The following is an 18,503-nucleotide window of genomic DNA, read 5'->3' as shown; positions in this document are numbered from 1 at the left end:
GAACTGATAGTTCCTCGCCATGATTAAAGTTCAAGGGCTTTCTGATCTCCCTTTAGCCTTGCTGGAGGAAGCCATCTTGGTCGACCAGTCTACAAAACAGGCTTGGCAACCCCAAAAATAGACAAAAAAGCTTCTTTCTTACAATTCCGTTGTTTTGCCCGACATCTTGGATCTCTTTTTTTAACTAAAAGCAAAGCTTTAATTAGAGTTCGGCATATTGCAAATACTTGAGTGGCTATAGCTGAGCGGCTGTAAGTCAAGAGTGAAAAGGTTCAGGAGGTAACCCAATATTTACAGTTAGGCCTAGGTTACCGTACACTCAATCTAATACAAGACACAAAGTGGGTCCACAACATTATCAACCTCATACCACCTGATATCAGTATGAATATGTAAACTTGTGGTAACAAATGCTGACACACTTTAAGACGTTTTTAGCCAATAAAACTGTACACATACAATCCCATAGGCATCTTTTCATAGAAAACACTGCCAACATTAAATTTAACTGGGGTAAAAAAGTACCAATGATATCCATTCTCCACTGCTACATTTTTCTGGATGTAAACCAAGTCACAAACAAAACTTTTTTATAAAGTGCTCATTTTGAATTATTCTCATTCGATTGTCCCTCTTGAAAGTTCTCTTTAACATTAGCTGCTAGTGTGAAGTTAGTGACCCTTTAAATACAAATTGCTTATTATCTTGCCCATCAAGCCACCACTAGGCTTTCAAGCATTCTGATTTGCTTTGGTGTCTTAATGCAAACAATTTTTACATTTGACCAAATCCCAGACAACACACATTTGTGCCTCAAGTTTAGCTTCCAAGTCAAAACTTAATAAGCTCCCATTTCAACCTAAAATTTCAGATTAACATATGTCATACAGGCTTTCAGAAAATCCCCCAAATGTTTACTCGAATAACCTCCCCCAGTTTGAACTTGGAGCAAGAGATAGTATTCACAAACCAAACAAGGGACTGGTAATGTATGTAATGCAAAAGAGATATCAACCTGAGCAGAACTGCGGTGGAAGCCCCCTTTTATTAATACTGTTCTGTTCTCCTTTCACAAGGATTAATTAGATGTCAAAATTTAAACTCCTTTATTCTTTATTTGTCTCACACTTCGTAAAGAGAGCAATGGTCGTCCGTTAAACCAATTCCCATAGTAGAAGTGAGTGCTAGTACCTGATTATATGTCTGATGATGGCTTGCTGTTGCAAAACGCATGCAACACCCCCACCAACACCTACCCCCCCCCCCCCCCCTCTCATACCTTGTCACTCCTACTGGGACTCTCCCCTGTGTCTTTGTTGTCTGGAGGAACCAGAGGGGAGGTGAGGTTCAGGTAGCCCAGCTCTGATGGCTGGGACTGGGGGATGGAGAAAGAGGCTCGGGTGCCGTCCGCCACACGCTCGCCCACCTTCACACGGCAGATGGCGTCCAGGATGCCCAGTGGGTCACACGTACCTGACGTCAGACTGGTGACAAACACATACACACACACACACGCATGGTGTGAAATGGCAGAAAAATCACATGCAGTAGCACTCATCTCCATGCAGTCAAATACTATCAATGTGTACTATAACAGAAATACTTTAGGTAGAAGAAATTCTCTAGAGCTTGATTATCAAAATCGGTGTACCAGTATTTTTCCAAACAGAGGGATAGGTAAACCGCATATAGCATAAATATCAACCAAGAAATTGTTTCAAACAGAAATCGGAGCCTTCTCAAAACTCCACACTGTCCTACCTTAGAGAAGATGTATGCAGGATCCCGTCACCAAGACTTTCAGAGGGGAACGATTTCTTGACATTCTGTTGAGAAGACAATTAAACCCTTTAAAGATCAACAGACAGCAAAATCTCCTTTTAAGAAGGTATACATCACCCATATTACATTATTTCACACTGAGTCTCTTACCTTCCCAACACACATCACTGCTACACATATCATTGCTATACTAGCTCTTTTAAAAAGGTAAGAGAACCATTGTGAAACTATGCATAGGTGGCATGTCCCTCTAACACTTCAGGCTTTAAGGGCTGCATGGTGTTACCTCTAGGCTGTAGAACGACTGGACGTTCCTCAGGGCGCGCTCTAGGGAACTGACTTGATTGGAGAGCTTCAAGGTTCGGTCCTGCAGCTGTCTGTTCTCCACCTCTAAGACGTTGACCCTAAAACACCCGTTCATGGTCACACTCACTGACGAAAGCAATTCATCCAACGTGCTTTATACGTCTTAACAGAATACTTTGTATGCTCAAACTGCCTCCTTAAAGGAAAGAACTGCCTTTAAACTACCTTAAATCCTTTAAACAGCAAATTCCAAATGGTCACATTATTACCCAGTGGGTATGAGTGTAAAAAAAAATGAATGATTCAAACTGAATTCCAGGCTACAATACCTGTGTTGGACAGTGGAGGCGGTCCTCAGGCCGTTGCTGCCCATCTCCTCTGCCTCGCTCATCTTCCTCAGCAGCTCCCTCTTCTCCGCCAACAGCTTCTCGTTTTCCTCCATCACTGTATGGATCCACTCCTTCTCCTGGACGCCAGCAGGGAGGAATAGAGAGGAAGAGGGAGATAAAGACAGAGAGAGTTATAATGATAGGCCTCTCTCTCTAAATGTAATATTGTTTGCCGTTTGGTGGATGTTTTTAACCGAAGGCACCTTACAGTACCAGGAGTGCATACATTTTTATTTACTTTTATTTCAAAACAGATATACAAAGTGCTTTACATAGTCAGACAACATAATAATAAAAGTCAGTAGGATATATAATAAAAATTAAAAGATGACCAGTTTTGCCAGTATAAGCTCCTCTTGCAGGGCATTCAGAAGCCAAGGGATTCCCATGGCATCCTGATACAGTGACACAATGATTGCATAGTGCCAGAGCCAGCCAGGTGTCTGACCTTGTGTGAGAGGTTGGAGGCCAGTGCCAGGTCGTTCTCCAGTTTCTGGATGATGCGGTCTCTCTGCGCCGTGGCCTTCAGGAAGATCTGCTTGGCCTGACGCAGCTTGGTCTTGTGCTGACACTGCTTTTCGTTGTACTTCCTGAAAAGCCAGAGGAAAGGCACCAAAAACTTAAAATAACAACAGGAAAAAGCAAGAAAACAGGAGCCTCTATCGGAAAGCATAGGGTTGTATGATTAAAAGAACTGAGATCCAGGAGGAAAGAAAATAGACAACTGAACTTTGACCTTTGGAACTGACTGTATGAATGGGTTGATATCAGTGTGTGTGAGTCTGACCTGATGTGTGTGTCCAGTTGGAGGAGCACCTGCTGCAGCTCCCCCTGCACTCTGTCACACTCCTGCTGACTGGCCACCAGCTCCTCCTGCAGCCTGTGGTAGGCCTTGTGAATGTCCCTCTCCTGGAGGGAATGTACAATACACAGAATTCAATCTAAATTCAATATTTAGTTGAGATACAGATAAACATTAAACAATACACAATAAACAGATAAAACCCATTGGTCATTAAAATTACTTTGGTTCTTTATGCTGTAAAGACCCTATGAAATGATTTGTGGGGATGTCGTGCATTGAGTCTGTGAAAGTGCTAGCTAAATACCAAGTGGCAGTAACTGATTATGAAGAAGCAATAACAAAGTTATAATAATAAAATATGATTGCGGTAATTATCACCCTGCTTGTTGCAACTTACTGGCTGCAACAGCTATTGACTGAAATCTCTGGGCTGCTCTTCTGTAGTAAAGAAACTGACACAGCTTACACACTGTATAAACACTGTCTTGGAAACGGGACCCCAGCACAACACCTCGGGCAAATATTACACTCCCGAGTGCAAGATGAGAACTTGCACTTTGGAGATCAGAACTTCACAGGATGTTTACAATGTTTACATTTGCTGTTAAATTTCATTGAAACATAATTCTTGTGGCCCATATTTCAGCTCTTTGGCTTTTACGGCAAGGTACTTTCCTTAGCATTTCAAAAAAATATACAGAATTGGACCTTTACATTTAGGCCTCTCCTTGGAGCAGGCTCTTAAACCTTTTAAACCAGGGAGACAAAACCTCTTCTGGAGGATGTCAACTGGTTGCAAAGCAGAATGTAACTTCCCCTAGCCCAAGGTGACTGAAATCTAATTGGAAAGCCAAGTGAAGGCTAAGCATTTATCAAGTACTATGAACTGTGAATCGCAGCTACCATCAAATATGAAGTGAAATAGACAAGCTTAGGAGTTAAAACAGTGCCTCAACTATCCAAATATACCGTTACAATACCGATAACGTCTGATCAACCTGTGCAGGCTGTTCCTCACCTCCTCTCTGGTCTTGCTGTGTTCAGCCTCCAGTATAGCCAGGCGGGTGTCCAGCTGCTGGGTGCGGTGGCTGAGCTCAGAGTTTGCCCTGGTCAGTGAAGCCTCCTTCAGCCTCAGGGAGCGCACCTGCTGCTGCAGCTCGTCCTCGCGCTGCTCCAGCAGCTTCCTGGGAGAAGAATGGAGGAACAGATGGATGGATGAAGGTAAAAGAAAGGGAGCGATAGAGTAAGAGTCAGACAATCCCCTGTCTAGATATGATCACTCGACTGTAGTGTGGAGGTGGAGGATGTGATGACTTTGGATCAGGATCACGCCTTCAAACAGGCCATTTGGACCTTCTCGGTTATGGCGCCATGGCTACTTATGGGACCAAATCAAATTCTTTACATTCTAGACAGGTGAGAGCCTCAACACTGCTGCTTGGCATGATTTGACACCCTAAGAGAGTATGTTATATTCTCCAATCGGTTATCTGATTGGAAACTCAACCCGTGACAAAGCTGAACTAGCACAACTTCCAAACAGAGCTCAGGAGAAACGCTAACAAGGGTCCGCTGCAGTCAGTAAATCACTTAAGCGCAGTGTCGGCATTGCAGTTCGTTGTGACCTGGTGATGTGCTCCTCCTGCTGCTGGGCTCTCAGGGCTGACAAGGTGTCAGACAGGTCCCTGCTGTCCCTCTCCAGGCGGCTGCTCTCCCCGGCCCGTGCCTCCTCCACACGCAGCTGGTGCTGGGCATTCTTCAGCTGCTGCTGCAGCTCCAACACCTGGCATGGGATTAGAGCCATGGGCTTCACTCAGTCAGACACACACAGACAACATCAGCTTTTTCCCCCTCAGTATCTCAAGCATTTCCTAAATAATAAATAATGAAAACAGGAAAGAAAAAGCCTATTCCTGAGTGGATGACACTGAACCAAGAGCTACATTGAGTCAAGCAAGACAAATTGTACCATCTTTCTACAGAAGCAAACTGTTTTATAGGGCCATTAACATTACTAATCAAACACTTATAAAGCCAGATGAGTTGAACATATACGTATTTACAGCACCGGCCTGAGGAACTACTTGAAACACACACACACACACACACACACACACACACACACACACACACACACACACACACCACACACACACACACACACCAGGGAGCTACCCAGTGCAACCACAGACTTGTACTGTTGGTCATTGAGCAGCTTCACTTAGTAGTTAGTGGCTGAGTGTTTTTCTAAAGGGCAGCCTCATAGAAGTCACCAACGGAGGGGAGAACACATCTCCTCCACTTTCCACCCCCAGATTTTCTCAGCCAGGATTAGAACAAGCAACCTTCAAGTCACCAGCTTTCTTTGCTACCTGAGGGGCAACTGCTTCTTCCATGTGCTGAATATTAAGATTAGAATTAAGAGAAGAACTTTATTTATCCTCCAGGGGAAATTAGGTCACTGCAGCAGTAAAGAACAGAGATAATACAATGAATAATTTTTTTTGGAAGATTATAGATCTTCATCATGCTAATATAGAGTTCCAATTGGCTAGAAAGACGTCTCGCTATACTGACTTAACAGATTTTGATATTTGCAGGTTGAAGATTTACAGATTTACTGTCCAGTTAGAGAACATTTATGCAGGGTGTGCAATCAGAACTTGAGCTGGGTATCATTTGCGACATTTACTCAAAGAAAAAATTGCTTAACACAAAAACAGCCTAGACCCATGACTACAAATCATCTACAGCAGGCATGGGCACCATGTGTCATGGAGTGCTGTGAGTATGTTGGTTTTCATTCCAATCAACTGGTGACTACAACAGGTGATTTCACTGATTAGCACACCTTAAACCACAGTGGTGGAACTAATCAGTGAAAACACTTCGTGTAGGTTTTGGTTGGATTGCAAACCTGAATACTCTGGGCCCTCCACGGCACATGGTCGCCTATCCCTGGTCTACGCTTTTCCCCACACTGACCTTCTTGTCGGCAGCAATGAGACGTGCCCTCTCGGCTTGCAGCTCCTCCTGCAGACTGGTGGTGGTGTTGCGGCTTGTGGCGTTGCGTGCCAGCTCCAGCTCCAGCTCCCTCAGCCTGTGCTGCTGCCGTTCACACTCGGCCGCCTGGCCCTGGACACTCTGCTCCACCTGGACCAGCTTGGTCTGGGCCTGCTTCAGCTCTGCACAAAGCTGAAGGAAGCACATGATATGAGGGGGCATGAACACAAAAACAGATACTATCTAACAATATAATAACTGCATAAATAGTTATGACTATATTTGAATAGCACTTTCCTTAACAAAGTTACAAAGTGCTGTAAAATAGAAGGAACTAAACTCAGCTATAACACATGGGTGACTTGTGCTGGGTCCATAAATACCTATAGCTCGGCAAACTTCAGAAAATTGGACAAAAAAACCCCAATAATCTTATAGCATAAAAGCAATAACAAGGTATAAGTTAATGCACGTTTATAAGTCCTCGCATTTTTTTATATACGTTTTCTGTTGCATTCAGAGTGAAGCGGCTGACTCAGTGACTAAGGGGATGATTAAGCAATGACATTCAGTGGCATTCAGGAAATTCCAGCCAAGTCTGCCGTAGTTAAATGCCAACCTTGAGCTTTTCCTGGTCCAGCAGGGTGTTGTGTCTCTTCAGGTCCAGGTTCTTCTCCCTCTCATAGCGCAGCTCTCTCTCTGCGGATGTGAACAGGCTCTGGGCCCTCTGCAGGTCCTGCTTCAGCTGCTTAGCCTCCTCTGCCTTCTGGCTCAGCACTGAGTCCTGGGACTGAGAGAAATTAAAAAATATTGGCTCAACAGGAGATAACGCAAGCTTGATTTGATTAGAAGAAATTTTGAGGTGAACTGTGGCAACAGTGAGACCATGTTAGGACATGTTAAGGTTGCGTTGAGATAATCTTAAGGACCTTGGTGCGTGCCTGGGCTTCATTGACCTGTGCCTGCAGGGCCAGTTGGTGCTGAGAGGCCAGCTGCTGCTCCTCCTCCAGAGTGGCCTGCAGATGACTCAGCTCCCGCTTCAGACATGACAGCTAGGAACACAATACAACACACACATCATCACTCTAGATGTTACGTAATGTCATATATAAACTATGAAAAGCCAGTAATATCATCAGAAAGTTTTTAGCTTTTTGGTTTGTGACACAAGTAGAAATTCTCTTTTCGCTTGTCTTCTCCCTGCTCACTACACCACCCTGCCACCTTTACTTCTATACGTCCATATAGGTTTGCAGTCATGCAGGGCGATTTCAGATTTGTACCTTTTTAAAAATGAACCATCCTACAACTGTACATGCTATCCAGTTACCTGATCAAAGCCTTCATCCTTGGTCCTCCCCGCTGGACTGGGACTCGACTCTTTCTGAGCTGCGTGTGGTTCAGGCCCCTGGCTGCTGCTGGATGCCTCCTGTCTAGACGAGAGCTGCTGCTGCTGCCACTGGAGCTGCTTCTTGAGGCGCTGCACCTCCAGCCCCAGCCTCTCTCTCTCCCCCTCAGCCGCCAGCTTCTCCTGGACGCTGGAGCTCAGCTGGGCCTGGAGCTCGGCCTTCTGCCGCCGCTCAGTAACCATCTCGTCCCTGGAAAGTATGCACATGTATGCAAAAAAAGTAAGCAAATAAGAATGAAAAAGGCACAAATATATACTGTGAATATGGTATGTATGAATCTAGTAGAGATTATTAAAAATGTGTTTGTCGTTGGAGTAAATCACATGATATCAAACTCACATGATCACACAGTAAGTACACAGTACCACATTATCAATTAATCCCATCTTGTTATTGAAGAGCAAGATAGCAGTGGCAACCAGTTGCAGCAGTGCTGTCACTTCTCTCCCAACACTGGTCCATCTCCATGTAAACCCACAAGTTAAAAAAAATGTTCCTGCATGAGCCAATACTCTTCACAATGAGAATGCTGGACTGATTACCACCTCAGTGTATTGTGTGCCGTCTTGAGGCTGGTGAGTTCAGCGGTCAGCCTGTCGGTCTGCTGTCGGAGCTGGTCCACCTGCAGCCTGCTCTCCCTCAGGTCCTCCTGGGTCCAGCCGCTGTCCTTGTGGCGCTCGAGCTCGCTCTGCAGCCGGGTCTGGGCGCGCTCCAACTGGGCCACCTGAGAGGGGGACAGAGGGACAAAGACAGAGAGATGTAGAGGGGAAACTGACACATTTTTCACATCCTGTATATATGCTGTAAATTCACATATACATAAACACATTAAAATATTTTCTTTTTTTTTTACTGTCTCCTTTGTTTATATTGCATTTATCTTGATGTTGTTATAATGTTCATTTATTTTCATACTACATATATTTCATATTTTTCCATAAACTTTTATAATCTATATTTCCTTTGTCTCAGTATGTTCTACGGCTGTTTTATTTATTTATTTATTTTTTTTGTTTATTTCTACTTCAGAGGATGAGAGATTTATTTCACTGGCAAGTTCTATATACAGATCATGACTAAAAAACTAACTCAGACGCATTTCGGCATCAGAGTTAGGGCTTTTAAGATCCTTGAAGAAAGAAAGATGCCAAAATCATGTTCTGTGTAGAGCACTTGCCAATGAAATAAAGGCGTTTATTTTTTTTTCACTTCAAGTTGAGTGCCTTGGCTCCTCTCATCCTCTTAAATGGAATATTTGTACCCTCTGCCAAAGAGCACCTTTTTGCTCGGCACAGCTGTTAGCTCTCCAGTCCTATCGTTCTCAAATTCTTCTAACTCTATTTCTACTTAAATCTTTCCTGTATCCTATTACTATTTACCGCTGCAACAACCCAATTTCCCCACAGTTTCATCTTATTTTAAAAAGGACTCCTATGTAAGGTATTAGTAATAGCAAGTTCACACAAGTAAATTCAACAAACCTTTTCCTCCAGAACTGCCTTTTCGCCCTTGACCTGGGTGAGGCTCTTGATGAGAGTTTTCCCTTGTTGGCACTCGGTCTGAACACTGTTGACCTCCAGTCTCAGCTTCTTCAGCTCTCTCTCACCTATCTGCAAAGCCTTTGGTGTACAGAGAATGACATAATGATGTACAGTAACAGAAATGTTGTGGTTTGTAACAGGTTACCATTGACGTGATAATTATACCTATTTAATATACATACAACATTACATCATAGCAGACATGCATGATGTCATGAGGCACTGTTTCCTGTTTTCTGTCCCTGTTTTGGTTGCAGTCACCATTCTAGCGCAGGTTGCAGTGCCAAAAATGTTTTTTTTTTTTTATTTGGACACTTCCAAGCAAAACAGTAATGCTTCACATTATGACTACACTTCATTATGTCTACACTTCTGTTTTAGACAGAAATTTGGCTAAATAACATTTTTTTTTCTAGCAGCGGTGGTATTGTTCTTGCTGTGGCGAGGCACTAATAAATCAAGAGGAAATACTGGATAAGCATGGTCTTACCTCCTTGTCCTTTTTGAGGGCGGCCTGGGCGGCGCCGAGGTCGACCTCCAGCTGTTTCCTCCAGTCCTTCTCCTCGGTCAGACGAGCCTCTAGCAGCGCCACTCTCTCCTGGCTGCTGCCCCTCAGCTGCTCACCACAGGGCCAAAGGAGACCACAAAACAGTCTAACATTTATGGGCTGTATGGAGCCAAACGATTTGAATTATATAACCAATTTTGATGTACCAACATTTAATAACCGTAGCTGATGGTCAATGTTTAATTTAAGATTCCATTTGAAGCCAGATAACTTCATGTGGGTCAAGCTGGGGATATTTGGACTGGTGTTTCCTCTAATTTGCAGCAGTGGTGCATGTCCTTCCCTGTCTTGGTTACATTTATAGTTCTAGTGCAGCTTACAGTGGGAAAACTATTTTTTGGATACTTTATCCTAATACAAAATAAATTTAAGCCCTAGGACTACACCTCTTTTGAGTTTTAGATGGAGGTTTGACTAAATGATACAGTGATTTTCATTTGCCATTTTGTCTAGGTGAAGTTGTAGTGTTCTTGTTGTGGTGATGCATCACTGCGAAATGAACACAAAGGAAACAGTGATGATGTTCAAAAGTGAATGTTGGCTAACCTGCTGTAAGTAGGACTCCGTCTCTTTGCCCTCTTCTCCATTCTTCAGTAGCTTGTCCTGGATGCCCGGCTTCCTCAGCTCCGCCTCCAGGCTTTTGATCTGCACAACCAGCGCAGATCATTAGAGAGACATTAGTGAGCTGGCTGTTTCCCAGACACAGTAAGCCTAGTCCTAGACTAAATTATATTGTCAGATGGATTCTAGTCAAGGACTGGGATTAATTAATGTCTGGGAAACCTGCTTTCTTCGATTTCTCAAGTATGAACGTGATTTGCGAGGGATACTATCTTTTGTAACACTACTCACTGCTATGTACTGCTCAATTCTCAAAACCAAAATATTCATCAATAAATAATCCATCAATCATTCATTCAGGAACTTTCATACAGATTTTCTCAGCAAGGACTTTAAGCTGCTCCTCACCCTCCTGTGCATTCCCTCCAGCTCTCCCTCATGGCGCTGCCTCTCCTCCTTGCTGGCATTCTGGGCCTCCCCCAACAGGGCCTCCAGCTCCTCATTCCTCTCCACAAGCTCCTCCTGGTCCTTGCGTTGCCTCTGAAGGCGCCGTTGCAGCTCCCGCAGCTGCACCAGCCCGTCCTCCACCGTCTCACGACACCTGGCCGAGGGACAGAAGAGAAAGGGAGGATCAGGGAGGTATGGGGAGAAAGATGATGATTCAAGTCAGAATAAAGTCAAGCATTCACTTATCAGACTTTGAACCAGAGTGCAGGTGATGAGGAGGAAGCTTTACCGTTTATGAATGTGATCCTTGTCCTCAGCTGACAAGCCAGCCAGGTTGTTTTGAGGCTCACTGCCAATGCCCTTGTCCTTTTGATTCCCTTCTTTCACTACAGCGTCTCGGTCAGCGTCATTCTTTGCCAACTAGACAAATATAATGTAATGCACTGAAAATTAGGCCAAAGGTATTTACCAGTGCAGTACCAAACAATGCCATGTTGCCACAATAACTTTGGGAGTTTGTATTTATTTAGTACTTATATTCAGTAAATACTAACCACCTCCAGGAGATTTTTCTTCTCAGAGTCTAAGGTGCGCACTCTCTCCCTCAGAGCTCTGATCTCAACATCTAGCCTCTCGTTGCGCTCCTTGGCTCTGTGCAGCTCCACCATATCTGGGGAGGGACATAAACATAAACACATAAACCACGAATGAATATATTAGAACATCTAATATCAGACAGAAGACTTACTGTATTTTTGTTTTTCCTCCTTTAACACATTTTTGCATATTCTTATAGGCATTATGAAGATCATATCTATCCACAGTGGCTGGTAAGTCCCAAAATTCACCTGCCACTTCTACCATTTTTTCCAGCTAACTAGAATTTTAGAATAGAAACCTCCAAATGATGGTTGGTTACCTACCAAAGTGCCTGGTGTTAGCTTCATACCCTGAATTGCAAATTAATGCATTTTAAGTTCAACTCTCTCACCACAGTGTTTCAGTTTGTCCACCTCCTTCCTCAGGTTCTCCACTTCTTGACCTGTTCGCTCCAACTCAGGTCCTGAGATTAGAAATATATTTTCAGTTATGTAAACTGTTTATGCCTTTGATAGCATTTTTTTCTAATGTTGACAATCACTTCCTGCGATTGGCTGTGATAACTCACACCTGTTCCATAGGAAAATCCGCTTAAGTAAATATCAGCCTCCTAAATTAATCACAACTGCATCCTGGCAACATTTCAGTACTGGAAGGCGTTGGAGCTCTGTGGACATTAATACATTTTCTGGGCCTGAGACCAAGACAGCAAGCCAGGTATGGAGCCAAGGGACATGGGCTGTGTCTGCAATGGTGGGCTATGACCTGTCTGAATGGGCTCAAGGCCAGTTGAAAATTGATTTTTTGTAAATTCAAATATCATACAATTGAAGCCTTCACACGGAGACACAAGTCCATTTTGAAAACTTTTTGACATAGGCATTCAATGTCATCTGGAGTGTGTTTTATCCAAAAGTATACAAATTAATCAACCAACAATGTGAACAATCAGTACACAATAATGCCTTCACCTGTGATTGAACCACTCTTTAGGTAATAAGATTTAAAAACGAGATTGAAAAATCTAAAATGGACTCGTGTTCTTTACTGGAGGAATTCTGTTTCTTCAAATCTTTGCAACTTACCGCTGAGTCCCAGGTTATTGTTTCTGGCAGCATCCAGCTCGTTGGTGAGCCTGCGGATGTCCTGGTGAGCCATGGCCAGCCTCCTGGACGCCTCCTCCAGGTCCCGCTCCAGCCGCTGGCGCTCACCTCGCTCCTGGGAAACCTCCTCACTGTGGACCTGATGGAAAAGAATGAGAGAAGTGGCTAGAGTGGGAGGAGTACAGCAAGAGAGCAGCTCGTTAGTTAGATTGGTGATGCAAGTGGCCCAACATGCTGTTGTCGGGGACATGCGTTTTGAGGGTGAGGTGCGTCATCACTGCAGGCCTGGAAAGGGGGGGTGGGGGGGGCAATGAGTTGCATTCCTATATCTCAGCATTAGGATACACCTGTGAAGAGAGACAAGTGGGGTAGTAAATGTAGGCTACATGCTGTTGCCTGTGACATGCCATTACTGTTCCTCCCTTCCACCCTTTTCAAGCACTAATCAATATTAGAATATTCAATTGACAGATGTGTTAGTGGGACTAGCAATGCAACCTGTATCATATTGGTCATGCTGACGTCAAGGCACATCGTCCGAGTGAAATGAATAAAAAAAAAAGTAGCATTGCTCTGAAACAAGCCAATCAATGGTGTCTCAAGTCAATCCAAGTTCGGGGTTAGTTAGTTAGTATTAGCTGTACAGTGGGAACCTACGGGGGCACCATTGTGTTTGCTCTGACCAGACCTGCGCAGCCCAAACAGCTTCTTCCATGGACTCTGAGATGAACACTGCTGAGAGGAGAGACCAGTGTGCGTAGAATCACATCAATAAATGTCAATAAATGGTTGCATCCATGTGCTTTAACTGGAAACAACTTGGTTGCTCTTTCCTTCACAACATTAATTCACCCTAAATGAAAAGTCTGAGAAGTTATACAGTACTACAACTAAAGTAGAGCCGCCTCACCTTGGTAATGTTATCTTTGGTCTTCTGCATATCCTCCCTCTGCTGCCGTAGTTCCTCCCCCATGGTGTGGCGGATGTGCTCCACCTCCTCCTGTCCAAAGATCAGATAGGGACAGAGAGAGAGAACATCAGTTCCCTGAGTTTATATGATCTTTGTATTTGCCTTGGATGGTGAGTCATCACCCTCCATTAAAATTCCTACATCATGAAGCCTTTGGACTGGTTCATTTTAATTTTTTAGGAGACTGATGCTTAAAATCATATTATCTAAAGACACTCACTAATTCACTGTTTATGACAGTAGAGGCTTTGTACTGTCAGCCGACACATGACATTCACACTCCAAATGATTGGAATTAACTACACAACTGTACGCATGTTGGCTATTGAAAACATTTCAAACTGGACTTGTATGGTTCTTCATATGAATGCTCTCTCTGAAGAATTAATATCCTCAGGAATACTCCTGTCCTTTGACACAGGCCAGTCCTGTACCTGGAGGTGGACCTCCCTCAAGTTGCCAGTGAGGTTCTGGGTGTCCAGCCTCCTCTCAGCGGCCTCCAGCCTCTCCAGCAGTGTGGCCCTCTCCACCAGCAGGTAAGCCACCTGCTCACTGGGGCTGCTCAGTCCCATCTCCCCTAGGTCCTCCTGGGCCAACATCTCCGCCAGCTCCTTGCTCTGGTTCTCTGGAAGAGAGAGAGCACTCTAGTGTTGAAATGACATAATGGTAATAACAGTGTAGCAACAACTTCAGAATCAATTTCATTTGCCAAGTTGCACAAGGAATTTGGCCTGGATAATTGGTGCTCACACATGATAAGACAAACACACAGCACAGGATTGACACACTAGGTGGAGGATAAAATGTAACAGGACCTCAAGTATAGTGAAGAACAGATGTACTGTATGACAACAGACTTAACATAAACACACAAGTATACATCCAAATCTCAAGAACTGATGCAGTGTAGCAGCATTGGCAGAGTTGGCAGCAGTGTTAACAGATTCACAGACAGATGTGAAAAGTATCAAACATCTATGGCAACTAAAAATGTTGAGGCGTGTGTTCAAATCATCCTGCTTAGGACTTCTAGGGGACCAGACTAGGCTGCAACCCAAAGGAAAGAATGCTAACATTATACTAGTGTTGCAGTGTATTCACCTTGCTGGAGTCTGATCTGTTGGAGCTCCAGGCGCAGCTGCTCATTGTCCCTCTCATACTCTGCAGTCAGACACTCTCGCTCCTCCAGCAGCCCACGGATATGCTCCACATAGCTCTCCACCTGAGACAGACAAAAAGAAAGAAATTAAAGAATGATTCAGCTGTGACTGAGATACCCCTATGAACAGTTGGTGCTGTCCTTGAGAGACTCAGATGTGAAGAAGGGCAAGTAATTAAAAAGAAAAGTTCTATTCTATTCATATTGCAAGGCATTGTAACAAAACAAGGACACACATTTTGTGCATGATGGAAATTATTCCATCGTCAAATACACAGGCCTAGTTCAGGGACGGGTGTGAGTATCCCTCAACCTGCTATAGTTATGGGCTACAGCACTTTTATTTTTCTGTTGTTTCAATGAGAGAACGGAACATACTATGTCATACTGTTAGACTGGAAGTTTGGGAATCTCCCATCATAAACAAACAGTTCAAAAGGTCTATGATAGTGTTGCAACAGTTGGTTAACTGGAATACGAAAGCTGTCTCACCTCCTTCATCTCACTGGCCTGCTGGGTGCGTAGACTCTGCAGCTCCTGGGTGGCTGAATGAAGCTTTGCCTCCCTGCAGAGCAGCTGCCGCCACAGGTGGCGCTGCTGCTCCTCAGCACTGGCCCCCGGAGCCAGGCCATCCTCCTGCAGCCGCACAGCAATCTGGTCCAGCTCCGTCCGCACCTGAGGACCCAGAAGAGGTGTTGAATGTTTTGGGTCTAAATATCATACATCAGTATAGTGTTGAATGTTATGCAGTGGAATATCTTGTGTTATTGCAAGTCAATAGGGATCTACAAATGAAGCTTGTCTGTGAAAAGCCTGTTGTCATAGGATACTGATTTTGGGTCAGACTCAAAAATGCAGCTTGAAGCTCATAACTCTCACTCCCAGAAGGATAGAACAAAACACAAACACAAAACTTATAAGTAGCCTAGAACATACTGCCTACCATCATAAAACGTTGCTTATCATGGCATATGAATATTCAATTGAAGTGTCATTCAGCCAAAAGATGACACAACAATTCCAGAGAAGAAGATATGCTCAATCGTCTTTTGGAGACATCTTTTGGTCTAATGCAGTAGACATATTGCATGCATTATGCTGTTATAGACTGCTTTTTCAAGGATGTGCCACACCGTGATGTCTGCAATAGAATTAGCAGATTATTTTTGTCCTAATGCCGAACAATGAGCTAAATACATCCAAGCTGCAAATTACAGTGTGATTAAAAGTGCTAAACATCACGTTTGTCAGTCTAGCTGCAAACTGATCCCTTGCGTGACACATGGGAGAAGGACACAACATAAGAGGGGCATGCCAACGCTAAGCACCTGTTGAATTCAATACTGTAATTTGCAGGCCCTGTAACCTGAGTGGGCCCCTAATTCAACGATTAGACTACTGCGGGAGAGGTCACCGCACTGCTCCAACATGCTGGGTATTGTCTCCACAGGCTAGGCAAGGGCATCAGGTCTCATGTGCCTGTTGCACTTCACATCACACCAAATTTTCTATGCATGTGGATTATATACAGGATGGGGCAATCACAGGATTCGTCCACTCTACCAGCTACTTTGGCATGTAACCAATCATCAATTTTTACAATAATTTCTTGTTTGGCTGGTGAAATAGTGAAATTGCTTTTGCCATCAGCCACTGTGGCCAGTGGATGGAAAAGTTAATTACCTGCCCTTACTTGACAACCATCCTATGTCGATACGCCTCTGAGAATAACAAACAAGGTCAAAAACTGTTTAGATTCAAAAAGTAAGTTCAATAGTTCTGGTGTTGAACACTGGAACTGAGCATCTCAAACTGACTGGCAATATGAGTTATCTAAATAAGAAAATGAACAGTTATGGATGTTACCTCTTCATGATCCATGGTCACGCATTAGGTTTGAGGAAGTTGCATCTGTAAGTGATGAACTTTTTCCTCAATGGTGAAACTAAGGATTCCAAACAGCAGTCTAGCCTACATGGTATCCCATAGACAACATATTAAATTCGAAAACATGTCAAAGATGAGTAGATCCTCAAAATTCAGCGCTCCCATTGTTGTTGTAATCCGTCCATGTCTGCTTCTCTTGCCTGAGTTCCCCTGTAAAAGATGACAGACTTTACACCAATGCTGTGCAAGCAAGTTGAGACCTGCATTCACAAACTACCTTATAAGCTTCAAGATTAGAACAGCTACCTTGGCTTACATAGGCAGTGGCACACTAGATAGCCTCAGGTGAGTTACATTACATCACCTGCGGCTATGCAAAGCTTCAAGCCGATTAGCTATGTTTGATCTGCTGCTATGTTATCATGAGGCATTTAGCATAACCAAGAAGGGCAACGTCTCTAGCAAGCATGCATTATCTTGTCCAATATTAGGGAGCACTGATATTAATATTCAAGTATATTTTAGTTCATTGCATTGTGGACAGTACCGTTAGTTTGCTTGCCAACAACTGACGAGATTCAGCTTGTAGGGAGTTAAAATTCCTAATTTTCTGCTAACTCCTCTTCCCAAAATGTCTGACGAGGAGGAGCAAGTGAGTTTTTTTTTTCTAGCACAACATTCCTTTTTGCCACGCTAGCTCACTAGTCAGAAAAATGTGGCTAAAATATCCATAAATTGGCTTACCGTGTAATGTTAACCAGCTAGCAAATAACCAAGACGGACAGCTACAACTAACCGCTAGCTAGTTAGCAAAGTTAGCCCCAAAGTTAGTTTACTGGACGTTCAGCTAACGCTAGCTCGCTAACGTTAGCTAGCTTTCACCAGTGGTCACTTGACAGCAACTGGTGCACAGAGCTAGCGAGGAACTTTGAACGCCGTTGTATTTCTTGTGGCTGAGGCTAAACTTACTTCTTTGCAGTAACGAAATTGAGCATATGCAAGTTTTACCCACCTTCCAAAAGCTAGTAGAGACACTAGGGCCAGGTGCAGAGGACAGGCGTGGCGGCGTGAATTGGCTTCTGCAGGCACCTAGGCAACGGACCGTACCATTCAGGTGATGTAGGGGATAACGGGAAAATCTATCTACGGGAAGGGAGGGAAAGTAACTAACAACTGCTGCTGGTTTCGTCATTTACAGAGAAAATACCCATTAATTGTTTGTTTCGTTATTTGCTTGACAAATGACAAAGTCTAAAATATGTCACGAATAATTAACTTCATGGACTTTACCAAAACAGCCGTCATTGAAGAGATAACTCTGCCATCTATACAATAAATTTTATAGAAGTAAAACATAAACATTCAAGTTTATGGAAGTAAAACATAAACACAACAACTTTCTTCTTCGGCAGCCAGCCAGCAAGTAATTAAAATCAATACATGAGCATCGTTTTATACGTATACGCAATCCCTTTCATGTTTATTCAATGTACTCAGTATATTACATTCCTTATGTCGAAGTCCAGCTTTTGTCACTAAGCTATGAAAATAACCACCAGGGGGCGTCAAGGTGACATTTAGCTTTCCCTCTGATGGCCCTGGGAGGGGAAATATTGACATAATAATTCTGAATTTGTGTAGGAATTTAGTTATGATTTTAGCATTGAAGACACAATTAAAAGTTTTTATATGTTTACTATCTGTAATGTAGGCCTAGAACCTTAATAAAGCCCTACTCGAAGGACGGGCATCCTTTTTTCTCACCACTTAGCTTTCAGATACTAAAATTGTTTAACTGCTGTTTTGTAACTTATTTTTCTTTAATTTGTTGTTTTGCTGGTAAGATGTATCCCCCGCTGACCTTGCTAATTAACTCCGATATCTCTGCATCATGTGTCCTGCTCAGATGCTCTCTGTGTGACCAAGAATTACTCTGAATGCTCATTATCTCCAGCAGCAGAGTGTAAGCAGTG

At 43.5% G+C, this 18,503-nt stretch overlaps 1 protein-coding gene across 1 annotated transcript; it reads right to left on the bottom strand.

Moving 5' to 3' along the window:
* Window positions 1-1,273: 1,273 nt before the first annotated feature.
* On the bottom strand, window positions 1,274-16,524 carry ccdc30 (coiled-coil domain containing 30). Its single transcript, XM_071910164.2, has 26 exons — window positions 16,510-16,524; window positions 15,136-15,318; window positions 14,586-14,706; window positions 13,919-14,109; window positions 13,425-13,514; window positions 12,497-12,653; window positions 11,803-11,874; window positions 11,366-11,481; window positions 11,101-11,231; window positions 10,773-10,965; window positions 10,350-10,448; window positions 9,726-9,851; window positions 9,176-9,313; window positions 8,240-8,418; window positions 7,616-7,883; window positions 7,215-7,337; window positions 6,905-7,075; window positions 6,268-6,477; window positions 4,908-5,065; window positions 4,301-4,466; window positions 3,265-3,386; window positions 2,926-3,067; window positions 2,418-2,554; window positions 2,069-2,186; window positions 1,762-1,826; window positions 1,274-1,484 (listed from the first exon to the last, which is right to left on the bottom strand). The coding sequence occupies exons 1-26, from the start codon at window positions 16,522-16,524 to the stop codon at window positions 1,274-1,276; spliced, it is 3,702 nt and encodes a 1,233-aa protein (XP_071766265.2).
* Between the last annotated feature and the right edge of the window lie 1,979 nt (window positions 16,525-18,503).

The sequence above is a fragment of the Centroberyx gerrardi genome, chromosome 14 (assembly GCF_048128805.1).
Source record: "Centroberyx gerrardi isolate f3 chromosome 14, fCenGer3.hap1.cur.20231027, whole genome shotgun sequence".
NCBI classification, from domain to species: Eukaryota; Metazoa; Chordata; class Actinopteri; order Beryciformes; family Berycidae; genus Centroberyx; species Centroberyx gerrardi.
Note: the sequence above shows the minus strand (reverse complement) of the source record. Positions and strands in the feature narration are given on the sequence as shown.